Source organism: Herpailurus yagouaroundi, unplaced genomic scaffold, assembly GCF_014898765.1.
Source record: "Herpailurus yagouaroundi ecotype Mexico unplaced genomic scaffold, PumYag 162, whole genome shotgun sequence".
Lineage (NCBI taxonomy): Eukaryota > Metazoa > Chordata > Mammalia > Carnivora > Felidae > Herpailurus > Herpailurus yagouaroundi.
In genome coordinates, this window is record NW_024412403.1 from 70,612,160 (window position 1) to 70,630,931 (window position 18,772).

At 42.2% G+C, this 18,772-nt stretch overlaps 1 protein-coding gene across 20 annotated transcripts in view; it reads left to right on the plus strand.

The window, feature by feature from the left end:
- KALRN (kalirin RhoGEF kinase) overlaps positions 1–18,772 on the plus strand; it is a 673,147-nt gene that overhangs the window by 339,947 nt on the left and 314,428 nt on the right. For 16 of the 20 annotated variants that reach the window (XM_040484739.1, XM_040484740.1, XM_040484741.1 and 13 more), the window contains exons 11-12: positions 5,944–6,135; positions 15,756–15,964. In XM_040484739.1, the coding sequence (XP_040340673.1) occupies positions 5,944–6,135; positions 15,756–15,964 (401 nt within the window). The remainder of the gene's footprint in view (positions 1–5,943; positions 6,136–15,755; positions 15,965–18,772) is intronic. The other 4 variants (XM_040484748.1, XM_040484749.1, XM_040484759.1 and 1 more) reach the window with 1 other exon arrangement.

Here is an 18,772-nt window from a genome sequence, read left to right on the forward strand (position 1 = left end):
TTTTTTATTAGATACCAGACACTGTGAATTTTACCTTGCTGGTTGCTGAATATTTCTATACTCCTATAAGTATGCTTAAATTTGTTTTTTAATTTTTATTTATTTTTGAGAGAGAGAGCAAGAAGGGGAAGGGCAGAGGAAGAGGAAAACAGAGGATCCAAAGCAGGCTCCCTGCAGACAGTAGAGAGCCCAATGCGGGGCTCGGACTCATGAACCGTTAGATCGTGACCTGAGCCAAAGTTGGACCCTTAACTGACTGAACCATCCAGGTGCCCCCCTATAAATATTCTTAGGCTTTGTCTTGGGACACAGTTAAGTTACTTGAAAAAAGTTTGGTCTTTTTAGGTCTTTCTTACAAAATTTGTTAGGCAGGACCAGAGCAGTGCTTGGTCTAAGGCTAACTATTTACCCCTGCTGAGGCAAGACTCTTCTGAGTACTCTACCTAATATCCTGTGATTCATGAGGTTTTCCAGTGTGACTGGTGGGAAGGGGTACCATTCCAGCCCTGTGTGAATACTGGGTGCCCTTACCGTTCATTCTTTCAGGTGGTTCTTTACCCCCAGATGCATTCCCTGCATACCTGCCCCCAGACTGTGTAAGGAAAGAAGGTGAAAGAAATTTTTTGTCAACTTTAAAGTAGTATTCAAATGTAAAATTTTAGGCATCACCTTGATTTGTCTGCCATTCACTATTGTCAAAACTAGAGTTAAGTCTGTATCTTCCCCAATGCCTGTGCTTGCATGTCTCTCTTTCCCTCATTTGCTCCTTTCCTCTAACTGCCCATGGGTTCCAGCTATACGCCTGGAAAAATAATCATCAGGAAAGAAATTCTCTCCTGGTCTTCTGGTAGTCGCATTCTCCAGTCCATATCGCCTCTTTTGAATGGTGAAAGTGCTTCCTGGGCCTCATCCTTCTCATCCCCAGAGCATACAGCCAAGAGTGCTAACTTCATGTTACCAAGGAAATGAACTCTTGATGCTGTAGGTGTTTATTTTCACTGTCTCTTCCACTCCCTGCCACTTGCCCTTCTGCTTCAGCCCAGGGAAACTGAAACCATACCTGTGTTTTGGGGATGCCTCTGTTTTCAGAGATAAGTTATCCTAGAAGTTTCTGTTTCTTCCATGAGGAGAAAGCAAAAAAAAAATAAATAAATAAAAAAATAATGGGCCAGGCCTGCAGCAGAGGGAGTGGAAGGTAGACTGAAGGCCTGAATTATCTAGGGTATTTTACCTGGTTGACATAGGGACTGGGGAGAGAAGGACAGAAACTGCAGCTATATCTGTGTCCCAAATGTCTGACTCAGGACTATCACAGGCCTTGCTTGAAAGCCCCAAAGGCTGAAGGATTAATAAACCAGCTCTTAGAACCCATTTTTGGCATTTCGGTTGGGTAATGTTGATAAGGGGTCAAGTACAAGGCAGAGGCTATGCAGCTGGGAAACCAAAGAATGCCCAGGAACTGTACTCACAGTGAAGTCCAACTCTGGCCTTGGGGCAGAAACTGCTGTTTATTTGGTCAGAAGGTGAACAGAAGCCTGTCGTGATCCATGCTCCAATTTGGGGTGATGATAGGCATCAATACAGTGCTTTGGTAATACTCCAGTTGATATTCTCTAAGCACATTTCTATTTCAAGACTGTGCCAAGAGGTAGGATAAACCAAATGGTGTTGAACATTGAATATGAATTATAGCATGTAAGGTCTCATACCAAGTAGTTGATGAGAGCCAAGGATTGAATATTAGGATTAATGGGGAGTGATGTACTCTTTAATATATTAATTAATTTGTTAAATATTTATGGAGTGTTTACTTGGTGCCAGGCACTAAGGGAAAGAGATGAAAGACATTATTTGCCCCTAAGCAGACGGGAAAGGCAAACATTTGCATTAGAGTATGGCAGGTTGGCACAGATCACTCTGGGAGCTCAGAGGAGCACATCTAAGCCAACCTTGGGTGAGAAGTGGAGGTGAGGGTGGGCTTCCTGGAAGAAGTGGTGCCTGGTCTGGGTCTTAAAGGGTAAGAGTTGATCATGTAAAAAAGAAAGGAGGAAAACATCCCAACCATAAGAATAGGGGCAGGATTCCGTGCAATGAGTTCTGGAAGTCTAAACAATTTATTTCATAGGCTGTAGGGGGAGACATGTGAGTTGAAGCTGAAGAGAAAAAGCAAGCATCATATGAAGAAGGGCCTTGCATGCCATGCTAAGGCATTTTACCCCAAAGGCAATGGGAAGTCACTGAACAGTTTTAAGAAGAGAGGTGTGACTGGATCTGAATTTTAGAACCTCTTTCTGGTAGCCACAGGGAGGAAGCCTGAGCAGCAGGTAAAGCAAAGAGCGCAGCTTTTAGCATTGACCCCATTGCCCTCCCACATGTCTTTATTATCCCTTTCTCTTTATATAAATGTGTTCTGTAGCTCTTCTCAGCCTATCCAGTATGATTTCCTACCATTGTCTAATTTGTTCAGGTTGACTCAACTTATCAAACATAACAATGCTCATTCCCATCTTTGTGCCTTGTTTATTCAGCAAACATTTAATAAGTGCCTATAGTATACCAGCCACAGCTCCTGGCATGAAGAACCAAAGATGAATGAAACATGGAACCTACATTTAAGGAGCTCACAGACCAGTAGGAAGATACCCATGGAAGCACATTGTTACATGTGAGCCTGAAAATGGCTATGGAATGGGATAAACATAGAGTACCATGGGCATAAAGAAAAGTGGGTCCTGTCAATGAGAAGTCCTCTTCCTTCTCTTCTGAGTCCTGCCCATCCTTAGGCTTCTGCCTTCACTCTGTATAGAGGTGGGATAATGTCTCTATACACTATACACCCATCACATCTGTCTTCTGCTTAAAACTGTTCACTGGCTTCCTACTGCCTTTGGGGTAAAACATCTCAGTGTGGCAAGCCAAGGCCCTTCTTCATCTGACATAATAGTGTAATGGTTTGAGCTTGGGCTCTGAAACCAGAAAAGATTTTAATCTTGGTTCTATCATATGAAACATGTGACCTTGGCCAGAAATTATTTGTGCCTCAGTTTCTTCATGTGTAAAATGGAGCTGATGGCTGTACTGACTTCATAGCATTATTATGAAGATGAAGTGAGTTAATATGCATATAAATCTTTAGATTGTCTTTGGCATGTGAAAATTATTCAGTAATTATTGGCTATTTTTATTTTCAGTTTTTTCCATTTTTTCAGCATCTATATCATGATGTCAAAGAACTTTAACCTTTAATTATTATTGTGTTACTTGCTCAGTTTTCTGTGTTGCCATATTATGTCACGGATGACTACACAATAATCTATTGAGGCAGCATACATTGCATATGTATCTGTACTCCTGAAAGACTCACAGCATTAGATATGTATTAGGATAATGAGCCATCCCAACTTGCTTAGAATTGATAGGACTTTTAGTGTTAAAATCAGGAAAGTACCGGACAAACTGGGACAAGTTGTCTACTTTATATATACAGTAGGCACTTCAGTTTTGCTTTTTATATATCTCTTATTGGTCCCAAACTTAACTTTCAAGTAAGCTTGCTTTCACTTTGCCACAAATATTTATTTATTGCCTAGAAAATATGAAGTCACAACCTCTGGGTTTCTTTGGGGTTTCCTGAAATTCCCTAGGGTTTAAAGTAGAAAATCTGAGACATTCCTGAAAAACACTCTCTCCCATCAGCTCTGGGTGTATTTACTAGAAATTGTGGACAGCCCTGTAGGAGCCTTCTTCAACCTGGCCCACAGCCTAGGAAGTCTCTCCTGCCCATCATTTCCCATCTCTCTTGGTGTTTCCATCATGATTTTGAGTACCTCCTTCACTTGCTTTCCAGAATCAACATACCCTTAGTTGACTCAGTGGCAAAGCCTCTTTCTTCACACAAGGATCATGTTTTTTCCATGAATTCCCCAAGTGGGACCAAAGGATTTTTCCTCTTTTTTGTGTACCACTACCACCCTACTTCAACCTGCACTGGGACAGCATTTGCCCTAGGCCATTGTTTTTCAGATAGCATTCCTTAAGGATCCACTGTGGCCTCTTTAAGTATTTCTTTTTTTTATTATTATTTATTTTTTTTTAATTTATTTTATTTTTATTTTTTTCAATATATGAAATTTATTGTCAAATTGTTTTCCATACAACACCCAGTGCTCATCCCAAAAGGTGCCCTCCTCAATACCCATCACCCACCCTCCCCTCCCTCCCACCCCCCATCAACCCTCAGTTTATTCTCAGTTTTTAAGAGTCTCTTATGCTTTGGATCTCTCCCACTCTAACCTCTTTTTTTTTTTCTTAAAACCATGACAAGTGTTTGCGGAAGCCCGGCCAATCTTCTCCAGTACAATCAAGGGTCTGTGTCAACAGTCTCTGCAAGTTTGTACCCCAGTGTGTTAGTTTCCTGGGTCTTAAATAACAGAAATTTATTCTCTCTCAGTTCTGGAGCCTAGAAGTCCAGGGTCAAAGGTGTCAACAGGACTGGTTCTTTCTGAGGATATGTGGGAGAATGTGTTCCATGCCTCTCCTAACTCTGGTGGTTTACTGGCAATGTTTATCATTCCTTGGCAGGTAGATACATCTCCCAATCTCTGCTTCATCTTCACATGGCATTCTTTTTGTAAGGACAGCAGTCATGTTGGATTAAGAACCCACTCTACTCCAGTGTGACTTGATCTTAACTAATTACATCTGCAATGACCCTTTCCAAATAAGGTCACATTCTGAGGTTCTGGGGCTTAGGGCTTCAACATGTCAATTTCCAGGGGTGGGGAGGAAGTACAATTCAGTCTTTAATGCCCAGATCTTCAGGTAAGTTAAAAAAATAAAATAAAAACAAAATTCTGTGGACACTAAAGGCCACTTCTCCACCGTCATTGCTCATAAATCCATTTTCATTCTCCACTCACTTTGCATTTGATACTATTTCTGCTACAAGATTTGCATGGTTACCAGCATCCACTTATTTAGCACTCTATAGGGCATTGTATGACTGCAGGGATATTAAGAAATATAATATACACTTGACTCACCAGTTCTAAATCAGGGTATATCAGATCTTTTTTAAGGGAAGCCTGCTGAGGAAAAGTTGAATCCATGGCATAACTATTATAAAGGCAGTGACTCCCATCCTGATGAATAATAATTACAAGCTGGTTGCCTTTTTAGATGCTCTAGAGAATAGCATGGTGTGTACAGACATGGATTGAGAGAGTGTGTGCATGTGTGCGTGCGTGCGTGTGCGTGTGCATGGAGTAGTTTATGATGAAATCACCAGGCTCCTCCCCAGTCTTCCTGCAAACATTAAGCCTTCATTGGGTGCACAGGGAATAGCCTGCATCTCCTCCCTCTGACTGTGGCCGCTTGCTTCCTTCTGTCAGATCCCTGGAATTGCTTGACCTCTTCCCCTATAAAGAGATAGCTCTGTTCCAAAAGATAAACACCAGTAGTTACGGGGAACTTGGGGGAGAAAGTCGAACAAGCCTTCCAGTTATTGTTTCCCTGGTGTTCTCACGTAGAAACACAGACGATCTTTGTGGATGAGGTATTTCTGACTCTGGCAGTTACAGCCTGAGATGTGAAGGCAATGATGGATCTTCACAAGGGTGGGGAATCAGAGCACATGGGAGAGGGGGTTCTTGCCTTGTCTCCTCGCTTCTTTCCAGGGACACCCCACCTCTGAGAAATCCTGGGAATGGAGGAGGCACCTAGCTAGTGCCCATTTATGCTGAGCTGCCAGGAAGGCTGCTAGCTTGCTGAGAGGCGGCGGGCAAGCCTGGCACTCAGCTCCTCTGCTGCCAGATCAGGGAGCTGTGTGCTTAGCGCCTACACCCTAGGCTCCAGCTCTGGGCAGCCCCGGGTGGGCTGGGGGAAAGCGCGAAGCTCTCAGTCAGTGGCTGCAAGTTGACTCTCCCTCACTGTTGCTGCTGGCAGAATACCTACACCAACGCGGACAAGCTCCTAGAGGCTGCAGAGCAGCTGGCTCAGACGGGGGAATGTGACCCCGAGGAGATCTACAAGGCAGCTCGACACCTGGAGGTGCGCATCCAGGACTTTGTGCGCAGGGTGGAACAGCGGAAGCTTCTCCTGGACATGTCTGTCTCCTTCCACACGCACACCAAAGAGGTAAGGCGAGTCGATGGAAAGGGGGCGTTGGCTGGGTTGATTTGTTCTGGCAAGGGTCAGGGCAGTTTCCCAGGAAAAAACGGCCTCCAAGGTATGCCCAGGGGCCTGGGTGGTCTTGGGGTTACTAACCTCCTGACAGTGATGATACTAACAATTTGCTCCTGATTACCTGTATTTAGGTCTCAACCAAAATGAAACATTTCCTTCTCATCTCTAGTGAGGAGGGAGCCACCCAGGCAGGTAGTTTAGGGAGTGTGCTAGAGCATTCAGTCTGCAGCTAGAGAAACTGGGGGATCCCTAGTATAGAAATAGTCACTGCAAGAGGAAACGTAAAATAGCAGAGACTCCCTTCCCCTCCCCCCCCATACCCAGTTTCTTATGGTTGCGGTTTCCTATCAGAAATCAGTCCCGCAAAACTTTGATCATCTTTGCTACCAGCAAGAAACATACGGAGTTTGCAAATGTGTTCTATGCTTTTCTTTTATTTTTTTAAAACAGAGAATTAAATCTTCTTAATGAGGTCTGCTCCAGGGTGGTGATGTTAATGTGAGTTGCTTCTCAACTTGTCTGATTGTGGAGTGGTGGCCAGTGAAGGAAGGGAGACTGAGGTACCCTCCATGCAGGAGGAAGCCAGCTGGGCTAAAATCTGGTCCTGAATCACTCACAAAGCAGAGACGGGAAAGGGGAGAACGGATTATGTTCCACCGTTGGCAGGGCAGAGAGGCTCCCAGAAAGGAGTTGGGTTGCAAACCTGCAATTGCTTTTCATTTCTGACTAACATGGGGGCATTTGAAATTGAGTAAGTGGCCAGTAAGGAGGCACATTTAGCATCTTCTATAATAACACCCTTGGCAGATGAACTCATTAGGTGTATGCATGCTTCTGTTCCCGCAGGAATTCATTTTAATGGAGTATTAATTAAAGTGTGATTGCTTCTCAGGAAAAAAAAAATTAACCCTACTTAATTAAGTTGATTTGTGATATTTGAAATGCATTAAGAAGCCTGGTTGTTACTACTTCACAGGCTTTTCTGACACTTGGTGGGAATGAATGCAAATTGTTGCAGTGCCTATCAGAGAAAAACATGAAAAGATACTGTTTTCTAAACTGAGATTCCCCAGGCAGATGAAGGGGCTGTGAGCTCCCGGAAGATGGCTCTGCTTCCTCTCTGTGGGATCCACAGCCCCTCTCTGATGAGTGTCTGTAAAGCAAGGGGATTAGCTTTAATCCAGGTTTCCTGCCTGGTTGTCTGCTCGCTTGTGGCTCACCCGATTCTTAATAATGGTTTCAGAAACCAAAGTCATGTGTATTCTCCTCTAATTATGAGCCTGTGGGTGATGGAATGGAGCATGAATGAACAGGAGTCATATTCCTCGTGAGGGCTGTGGGGGTGCTAGCTGCCTAGGGAGGTGGAGGATGAGGTCAGTTTAGCTATATCTCCCACCTTCTGTACATGGAGCTAGAAGGCTGGGATCCTAGTCCAGATTCTGCTGCTGTAGAACCAGGTGAGCTTGTGCAGATCACCGTGCCTCTGGCCCTGGGCTGCCTCATCTATAAAATCATGCTGTTGGATTCAGTGGCCCTGAGATCCCTGATGGTTCTAAAGTGAATTCAAAATTCCTTTCTTTTTCTTCTTCTCCTCTTCTTTATTTGATGTTGATAACAATAATAATAAATAATAGTAATTCAGTCTGAAGTAATACACCGAAGTGACAGACCTGACCTAAGATATGGCTCATTGTGAGCACTCAACGTGTAGTAGGTAGCATTTTTTTAATTGGGTACCTACTACGTGCCAGACACATGGAATCCTCATGACGATCTTATGATCTAGATTTTATTAAACATACTTTCAAGCGGGAAAACTCAGGCTCACTAAAGAGTCTGTCTAAGTTACGGAGCTTCTAAGTCATACAGCGGAGATTTTACCTGGCTTCCTGAAGACTGTTCACACTTGCCCCTGCTGCTCCACACACTTCTGTTTTCCTCCTGCATCTCCTTTCCTCGTCTGCTCTTCTTCCTTCTCCTTACTCTTCTTTTTTCTCTTTACATTTCCAATCTCTAAAGCAGGCCTTGAGGGGGAGGGTGGATCTTAGCGGAGGAATGTAAAGTGTTGCCAGGTTGTGGGTGTGGGAGACAGATGCTGATAAGTACTGTCAGAGATCCTTCCTGCCTAGTTAGGGCTAATTTCTTCTTCTTTCCTTTCCTCCTTCCTTTTCTCTCTTCATTTCTGCCTGCATACAATCATTTTCTGAGTTTTTGCATTAATGCCAGTGTGTAATAGAATGGCATTGTGGGATATAAATTTGAAGGAATTGGAGCCTCCTGTACAGGAGATTTCTGAGCAGGAACTGAGCATCCATCTTCCTAAGAGATTTAACCTAGACTTCCTGTGACTCCCCAGGCTGAAGTTCATAATTTTACTTTTGCCTGCTTCCTACATCAAAAGATTTGTTCTACTTACACTCAGAGAGAAAACAGGAGGAAAATATGAAAAAGATATGCTCCAGGCCCATTTCTTCTGCAGATTTGAAGACTCTGTTTAATCCTACTGGTCCTGCTTTATGAATTCTTGGTGGCCATACGAGTCTGGAAGGTTAAAATCTTCTAACCATTTTATTGCAGTGTTATTCATAATTTGAATAATTAGAAACTATTTGAATATTCCATGGTGAGTGATCCATTAAACATATCAGAGTGCATCTAGCTAGTGAAATATTATACAGTCATTATAAATCACATTGTAAAAGTTCATTAATAGCATGAGAAAGGGCTTGTAGTATAATACATAAAAAACTGTATATCCAGCATGACCACAATTTTGATATGCACATAGAATAAAGACTAGAAAGAAATATACAAAGAAGTTAAATGTTATGGGTGATTTAATTTTCTTTTGCATTTTTTTTTGGTTTTATAACTTTTCTTCAATGATATTTTCAGCTGAAAATCAATAACAATCCCAATAATGTTATTTTACAAAAACAAAATTTGTCATCCCTACTTGGAGAGAAAAGTTACACTATAAAAAGAGGTGACAAACATGTGCCTGGGACCTTCCTATGCTTGCAAAGCCTCAGGTATTAGTATATATTGTGCTCAACTTTCAAATAGCTTCTTTTTGCCTGGGGACAGGAGGGCAGCTGGCATTTTGCTGTTCTGGAGAGTGAGGAAGCATGTAAGGAGAATTTACCCAGGTCCTCATTTTCTTTGTCCAGGGAGAAGGCATTTGTAGCAGGTGTCATCTGCTCTGCAGAGATTGTCCAGACAGAATTCTCCTTCCTTGCTGTGTTTCCATGGAAATACTGCAGTTTCTGGGCTTTCAAAATATCCCTTTTTAAGTATTTTTGTAGTAATAATATGAGAGTCAAATTAACTGAAGAATGTGGCCAAGATAATCAACCTCAACTCTTTATTACACAGCTTAACTAAATGCCCATTTCTCTTTGTTTCCAACCTTGTGAAATCATTCTTCCATGCTATTTCCTGCTCAAACAGGCACACACACACACACACACACACACACACACACACACACACACACACTTCTCAAGACCCTCACGTGTACACATGTTCCTCTACCCACCACCCATCATAGAACCAAAACTAAATCAGTCTTCAAAAGGGATGATACTCTCAAGATCAAGACCGCTTCATCCTCTATTTCAATTGCCAAACTGTCATGGTGCTTATCGAAGAAATAAAAGCTGATAGTTGATGCCAAAGAAAAATGATCTCTTCAAAATGAGGGAGGGGCAGTTTACCCTGTGGAACTAGTGTCCATTAGACATCTTGGGGCAGTCGATTGTATCATCACAGTGGCGGCCAGGGCTGTGCAGATGGACTAGCCAATCAGCAGGTGAAAGTGATAGAGTAAAATACCTCTTTCCTTAACCACTTATCCATAAGCCTCATTGTTTCTACAAACCTCCTAGTATCTCCCTTCCTTGTCCCTTCCTGACTGCCTTTTTCCATTGCCTCTTTCTCAGGCTGTCCCACTTTGCAGGCAGGATAGGCTCCATGGGCTGGCCCCTCCTAAATTCACTGGTTCACTATTAGGACTAACTTTATGTAGGCTTCTAACTAACTTTAAGTCTTCCTTAACTTTACCCCTGCGAAGGTTCTCAAACTTCTCAAGTTAGGCCCATTCTTTGGGTATAGGTATTTGGGGCCGCAACCACATGTGTTCTCTGAGAGAAAGAACACATAAAGCCTCTACGTATGTATATCAACATGGACCAAGTATTCATTGCCAACCAAAGAGCAGACCCCTAAAGGGGTGGGTCACAGTACAGGTATGTTTGATCAAGAAGAATGTCTGGAAATGGCTGAAATGTGAGAGTCATTCTGGAGCACTGGATTAATGGAGAAAGCGCAGTGCTAATGTGTGAGACTCTCAATAAGCAGAAGATAAAGAGGATTACCCTAGGGGAGAGAAAGCAAAATGGAGAACAATAGGGAAAAAAAAATACATGGTTGCTGTTACTGATTACCTCACACACTCCATGATTTTACCCATTTCTGGCAGTCGTTGCTTCTTGTAGCTTGAAGTGAGAGAGAGAGACCATTCTGACTAGGTCTCACTGGTGCTGCCTGATAATTAGTAAATTAGTAACAGAAGCAGCTCTCTGATGTGAATTCTTTTCAAAGCAACCTAGGCATGCTCTTTAGGGATAAGTCAGATGGACACATACACAGAAGGAAACCCACAGGATAGGAAAATTGCAGCCTAGGAAAGGAATATTGATCCTTACTCATAGTTTAGTGACACTAATCTTCAGTTCTGTCCACTTTATGCCTCGGAGGTGCTTATTCAGAATTATGAGCCTGCAATTTAAATTTGCTGCCACCAGGAGGTGACTGTGTACATGTGGCCTCATGGGATTGCAAGTGACTCACTACTCAAGCTTTCTAGGTTGTAAATAGTGTCTTAACTTGGTATCACAATTATCCTCAAACTAGTGTTAAACTTTTTGGACTTCGGATGTCTCAGTGTCTAAGTTGTGACTGCAGAGTTGCAGTTTAGAGAGGCATTTCTTTCTTTCTTTTTTTTTTTAAACACACACACACACACACACACACACATCTGTGTTTATCTGTCTATATCTATATATCTATAATATAAAATACCCATACGTATAGTTAAAATTCTGATTCAACACAAAAAAGTTTATTCCAACCTTCTCCCTTTCCCCTGGCAATAAGAAACCTTAATCCCATTGTATACAATATGTTTACTTCCTCGATCTTTCAATACACATTAAGCATTTCTTTACTACCCTCTCCTTGACATCAGCCTTAAGAGACACCATAGCATGTTAGAGCTGGAAGGGATTTTAGAGACAAGCTGGAGAGACCACACATATACGTGTGTACACGTGCACACACCATGTTAAATATGAAGTAGTTGAAGTAAAGTAGTTTTCCCATGCTCACGGAATAGCCCGACAATGGCAGAATCAAGAATTATCGCTAGTAAATATCAATTCCATTCAAGAGTTCCTTTCCTTCTGTTTGTTCTTTTAACAGAAGGAAAAACAGAGAAAGATGTCACTAACCCTTTGTATTTGGTGTTGAAGTCCCCTTCACTATCTCCAAGTCAAATTGTCTTTAATCACTAGCAATTTTATTTGACATTTTAAACTCTTGAATGTAGACCGCTTCCTTTTCTTATCAAGCTGCTAACCACTGGGCTGAGCTGCACTGAGTATTGTATCTTACTATTTATCTCTTAGCTGATTTTCCTTAGTAGGAAGTAGGTTTTCACTCTGTCTTAGACAAGAGTTTGTTTATAATACAATAGAATATGGGAACAGAAGTGTGAGAAATCAGTTTCAGTTCACTGGTCAAAGAATATTTTGGGGGAGGACATGTTATTTTAATATTGACTTCAGAGGCCAGAGTGTATCCTCATATGTCCCTCGTGTTTTCCTGGTCCCCTTGTTTGTAACACTGACACCTCATTTTTATCTGGAAAGTTCTGTCTTTGTCCCTGCTCTTTAACTGCATGACCATCAGGAGGAGGGAGTGCCATGAATCATGCTTTCTTCTGTACATCTACACCAGAAGTGTTCAAGTTTTATTAAGGATAAATAAAGGGGGGGGGGAAGGCTATGAAGCCATTAAAATAGCTTAGGGATGGTACTGAGAACAAAATTATCTTAATTCAAATAAAATTCTCAAGATTCATATACGCCTCTTTTCTGTCTTATTCCTGTAACAATGAGTGCCAACCTTACCCTGATCAGTCTTCTATCTCAATGCCTGTCCTCCCTTGAGACATTGAGTTTCTTTTCCTTCTCTTACATGACAGGCTTGGTGTCCAGGTTTTATCTCTCTCTCTTCACATCTTTTCTTCCTCTCCTCTCCTCTCCTCTCCCCTCCTCTCCCCACCTTCTTTCTTACCTTCAGAAATATCTAGGTTTTCCAGTCTCTAGGCTTTCCTTAGACATCCCAGGACAAAGCAGCAAAAACAGCAAAAAGAGGCCCAGCTCAGCCTAGCATTCTGAAGGACCAAATCCAGTGTTGATCTTTCACCAGTTAAAAATGGAAGAAGTATTTCACACTTTCCTTCTGCCTTCTAGTTGGACCTAGGGGTGGCTTGCATCAAAAATATCTTTTATTTTTGAGGTGCCTGGGTGGCTTAGTTAAGTGCCTGACTCTTGATTTTGGCTTAGGTCATGATCTCATGGTCATGTGATCAAGCCTTGTGTGAGCCTCTGTGCTGAGCAAGGAGCCTGCTTGGGATTTTCTCTCTCCCTCTCTTTTTGCCCCTCCCTTGCTTGCACTCTCTATCTCACACACACACAAAATAAACAAGCATTTAAAAAAAATTTTTTAATACATTTTTTATTTTTTATTTTTTTTTTAGAGAGAGAGAGCAGGGAGGGGCAGAGGGAGAGAGAGAGAGAGGGAGAATCTTAAGCAGGTTCCATGCCTAGCACAGAACCTGATTCGGGGCTTGATCTCACGACCATGAGATCATGACCTGAGCTGAAATCAAGAGTCAGATGCTTAACTGACTGAGCCACCTAAGTGCCCCCAAAAATATCTTTTAAATATAGTATCTAGCATTTGCTATATACCAAGTACTGTTTCTAAATGATATATATAGATACAGATATCTATATAGATATAGATATATCTCACTTATTTGCATTTATATACACACAGACATGCATGCACACACATATATATCAAATTAGTAGTATTTATGACTCTGTGGGGATAAACACTACTATTATCCCCATTTTACTTATAAGGAATACTGAGGAACTGAGGTGCAGACAGGGTAGGTTATTTGCCCAAGCTTATATAGCTGATACATGGTAGAACTGTGGTTTGAAACTCTTTTTTTTTTTTTTTTTTTTTTTTAATGTGGGGCCTGAACTCATGACTCTAAGATCAAGACTGAGCTGAGATCAAGAGTCGGATGCTTAACAAACTGAGTCACCCAGGAACCACGGGGGTTTGAAATTCTTAACCATGCTACATGCTATATTGCCTCTGTATCCAGTAGTTTTTCAGAGAACCCATTATCTTTTACCCAGGGACTTCAGCACCTTTAGAAAATGCTTTTGGTCTCCAGGCAAAATGGCAGCCGTAAAGTATGAACTAACAAGAAGCAACAGTGACCAATATCCTGAACTTCCTGATTTCATACTGATTTGTAATAAATACATTCATACTTATAGAAATATGAATCCAGCTTATATGGTCTGGAAAACTTGTTTTATGTTTTTATAATAGAAAAGGTTATTTTTAAAGGAAATAAACTGAATTACAACCAGATTATTAACTGCTAAATGACAGGAACACTGAATAATAATAATTTGTATTCCTTGCAGCTATCATCACAACACAATGAGCTTATTAATAATGCTATATGTTTACTTAAAGCATTAATAATAATTAAATAATTTAATATCCATAGTCTTTGATGAGCAGGGCAGATCTTACTCCCATTTTGTAGATTAGAAAACTAAGGCTCGGAGAGTTTCTCACCTGTCAAAGAAGGACATTCTTTTTTTTTTTTAATTTTTTTTCAACGTTTTTATTTATTTTTGGGACAGAGAGAGACAGAGCATGAACGGGGGAGGGGCAGAGAGAGAGGGAGACACAGAATCGGAAACAGGCTCCAGGCTCTGAGCCATCAGCCCAGAGCCTGACGCGGGGCTTGAACTCACGGACCGCGAGATCGTGACTTGGCTGAAGTCGGACGCTTAACCGACTGTGCCACCCAGGCGCCCCAAGAAGGACATTCTTTATACCCTCTTACATGCTACCTCTAGGGCTTAGTGTTCTTGTTAACTCACCCTCTTCTGTCACATCCAGAGCCTCTCCTATCTGAAGAACAAAGAATAACTTGTCTGAAACTTGAAGATTATTTTTGTCTCTCTTTATTGATTCTTTTCTTATCTCTAGTTACAAAGGCCATACCATGATTTACCATCCTGAGAACTAACTAGATGAGATGATATTCTTGAGATGGATGTTTATCCGTGTTCTTAACATGGAAGACATACATAAATGTTAGAACCAGAAGGCAATTAGCCATTTTATTTAATGCTTTCCTTTTTACACACGAGGTCATAGATAGGCAAGGGTGAAGTGATTTACTCAAAGGCACCACGAGTTACAGGAAGAACAGAGGCCAAAATCCACATCTTCTGATTCTATCAATTTTCTCTCTATACTGTTTCCCTCCCCCCACCCCCCGCCTCTGGTAGAGCCCTGAGCTGATATTTCTGGATAGCCACGTGAAGATTCCTTATTTTTAAGCAAGCATCAGACTTGTCTTTCCCTCCATCATTTTATGAGCATGCTCCAGAGGAGTAATTAGCAGTAGAGCACTGTGGCAGGCCACTGGAGACCTAGTTTCTGTATGAGGAAGAGCTATCATTACATGAGTTTTCAGAATTCAGTTCAACTCTTCATCATTTCTAATCCTTATTCTGCTCAAAACATTACACTTAGCTCTTTTAAAGTTGTCTGACCAGTCATATCACCCTGACTACATTTCAGTGCTTTGAATATCATGGGGGAAATGTCTCATACTTATATTGAAATTAAGATAAGCTACATTTTTAGCATTCAACCTTCTAACCAACCTAGTAGCCCTGAAAAGAAACAAATAATTTAGCATAGCACATATTTTTAAAATTAATCTTCATTTGGTTCTTATGGAGCATCACATTCTTTTCTGCATATTTCCAAAATCATGATACATTTCTAGGAATCAGCATCTAGCTGCCTGAGGTGTGCAGAATCCTCCTTTCTGAAAGATGAAATAATATATGTCTATCACCAGCCCTCTGTTCTTCCTACTTTCTCAAAGATGAGCAATCAACCTTGCTCTAAGATTATAAGTTTCCCTGAACCACAGGGAGGTTAAGCCAGAGGTGGTGATCGTCCTTAGGGAATGGAACCATTAATGGAGTAAACTTAGCAGAGATGAGTAATGAATATAAATATAGGTGTGCTGATGAGAATGATAGTCTGACATTGCACTGACTGGTTGAGGGTAGGTTGGGTGACCCCTGTCCCAACTATCTTGTCCTTGCTCCACCCCTGGCCTCTCCTGTCTGCCCTGAGTGGGGTCTCTGCTCTCTCCCCCACAGTTGTGGACATGGATGGAAGACCTTCAGAAGGAGATGCTGGAGGACGTCTGTGCAGACTCAGTGGATGCGGTCCAGGAACTGATCAAGCAGTTCCAGCAGCAGCAGACTGCCACTCTGGACGCCACGCTCAATGTCATCAAGGAAGGCGAAGACCTTATCCAGCAGCTCAGGTCAGCGCCTCCCTCCCTGGGGGAGCCCAGCGAGGCCAGGTCAGCATGGGCAGTGCTTTCCAGTGGGAAATGCCCTCGACTAGATGTGAGATAAGTCATGTCCCAGTCTTGGCTCAGCCACCACCAGCTTTGTGGTCTTGTGTGAGCTTCAGTTTCTCCATCTGTCAGATATGAAAATGCCTGTGCCATACCCAACTGGAGTTTAGAATGAGAGTAAATGGAAAAGCTCTGATGTTTCAAGGAATTATTTATCATTCATGCTATTATTTAGCAATCAATAAGTAACATAAGTACAAAAGTTAACAACATTCAACAGAAAATAATAACATCTTCATTAAGAATTATGGCATATTCGGGGCACCTGGGTGGCTCACTCAGTTAAACATCTGACTTGGTTTTGGCTCAGGTCATGATCTCGCAGTTTGTGAGTTCGAGCCCCACTTCAGGCTCTGCACAGGTATCATGGAGTCTGCTTGGGATTCTCTCTCCCTCTCTCTCTCTCTGCCCCTCCTCTGCTCATGCTGTCTCTCTCAAAATAAATAAATAAAACTTAAAAAACAAGAAAGAGTTATGGCATATTTGGTCAGGTGGAGAAATAGCCATTATGGAGTATAGTGTTATTTGGTATCTGATCTCAGGCTGAACTCTGAACTCCAGTGCCCCAGCTGGCAAAAATGGTTGGCTTTGGGGATCCAACGCCGTCCTCCATGAGGATATAGAGAGTTTGTATTGTCATCCCACTCTGTTCTCCATTACCCACGTATGACCCTTCCACCATTCCTTGCTGCCCAGAAAATACAACTCCTTCTGTATCAACTTAAACAAACATAACTAAGAAAGAAAATCCTGTCTAAAACCTTCTATTCATTTAGAATCATCCACACCATTGCCTCCTTTCTGTTGGCATCAATATCCAGGTTCCTATCCCTGTCAAGGGCGCTGGCTCCTCAAATAAAGTGTCGTGAGGCCTTAAGCAAGCCCTCAGCACCACCCCTGTGCCCAGGTGCTGTATAAATAGGACTTGACGGTGCTAATGATGTCTGCCTGCAGGGACTTGTTCTATCCAAAAATCACCCAGTGCTGGGACCTCTGGCAGCTCCGGACAGGAATAATCTCATCAGCAAGTCCCAGGCCAGCGCTGGGCCCTGAGGGAATTACTTCAGTTGGAGAGGGCTTCCCCCACCCTGTACCAGTTGTCCAATTAAACAATGAAAAACTTACCTGGAGATAGCCCTGGCATGTTTTTCTGTTGGAAATTAATCATGTCTTTTCCAAACATGCACATGAGATGTTTTGAATCCTCCTGTTGCGTACTAACAAGACAGCCTCTTTCCCTTCTTCCTCCAGCTCATCTTTACAAATATATCATACATGAGTTTTGTCTGCCTACCTAGGAAACCCTACTGTTATTTGCTTCTGAAAAAAAATTCCAAATAACGGGCAGTCACTTAATCTCTCTGGCCCTCAGCTGTTTTGTCTGCGTAATTAAGGAGGTTCTTCTAGGAGCTCTGTCAGCTCTAGAATTTTGTGATGCTTAGTGTTTTCTCTCCAAATAACTTTTCATAAGCTTGGTCAGTTCCATTCTGTGTGAGTTGGGTCTGTGGGGATGACATTTGCTCTCAACTGCCAACCTTGCATGATGCCTAAGGGCTAAAGGCTACTCTGTAATGGTGAAGGTAGTGACATGGCTGATGGCCGTTCACAGGTTTAAATTCCATGGATGTCAGAGAGGACCATAGGTGTGTGATCAAGAACCACTGGTGACCATGTATTCCCTCATTAGCCTGACTCTAGCCGAGGATCCCCTCCCTAATTTCAAGACCAGTCAAAGAAGAAAAGAAGTGAATGGTGCCTAGTGGAATGGGCAGGATGCCTCAACACATCTTCCCTAGGGCTCCATGACTTTTCTGGCAATCATTACTGATGCACCTAAGGTGGTTTTTGCATCATTTCTGTGATTCCCAGTGAGTGAGATGCTGACATAGGTACTGTACAAAATGGTCAGAAATCATTCTCTTTCTTCTGGAAGCTTTGTGATGGAAAAAAGTCTGAGAGGATCAGTCAGAAAGACAAAGCATATCCTTCCAACAGCAAAGTCCTCAACAAATGCATAATTCAGCATATCAAGTGCATTCCTTATATTCTTTTCATGATCGAGGTGTCTGTGCAATGGTGGAGTTTTGTGCCCAAATAGGCCAGAGTTGCAGGTGGAATCGGGAGCTCTCAGAATGACAGAAGGAGGGGCTCCTGACAACTGGCTTTATGCCCCCTTCAGAAATATAGGATGAGCTCAGATCCTGCTGCTTCTGAGACAAACACAGGCTAAAAGGACTGGTTTTCAGAAAACCTGCTGATGGTTTGTCCTCCAACCTCTTACATTGTACAAGAAACCAGGATGCCACAAGATAATGAATGTGCCCATCTATTTCAAGCTTTAGGGCCATATAGAATCTAAACTTCTGAACTCCTGTAATTTTCCTATTATAATGATCTCTTAGGAGGCCTCACCACCCTTTACTTCTCTGAGCAGCTCAATTTGTTTACTTTTTGTTCCCCTCTATGACATGCCACCTTCCCCTCCCACTTTTGTATAGACACTCCTGCTCAGAAAGTGCACCCCTCCTACCTGCTTGGCTGGGGTTGTCCTTTTCTTTTAATGCCCAAATCCAAATTGGAACTCATCCTCTTTGAAACTTTGCTGTTGTCCCAGCCTTTTGTGCCCTGTCCTCTACTCTCCCCAGCTGGGCCCATGCCCCAGTCAGCACTTGACCCTTCTTTTGTGTCCTTTTAGGATTAACAGCCATTATTAACACAGCATGTTTCTGCTCACAGAGCACATTTCCATTC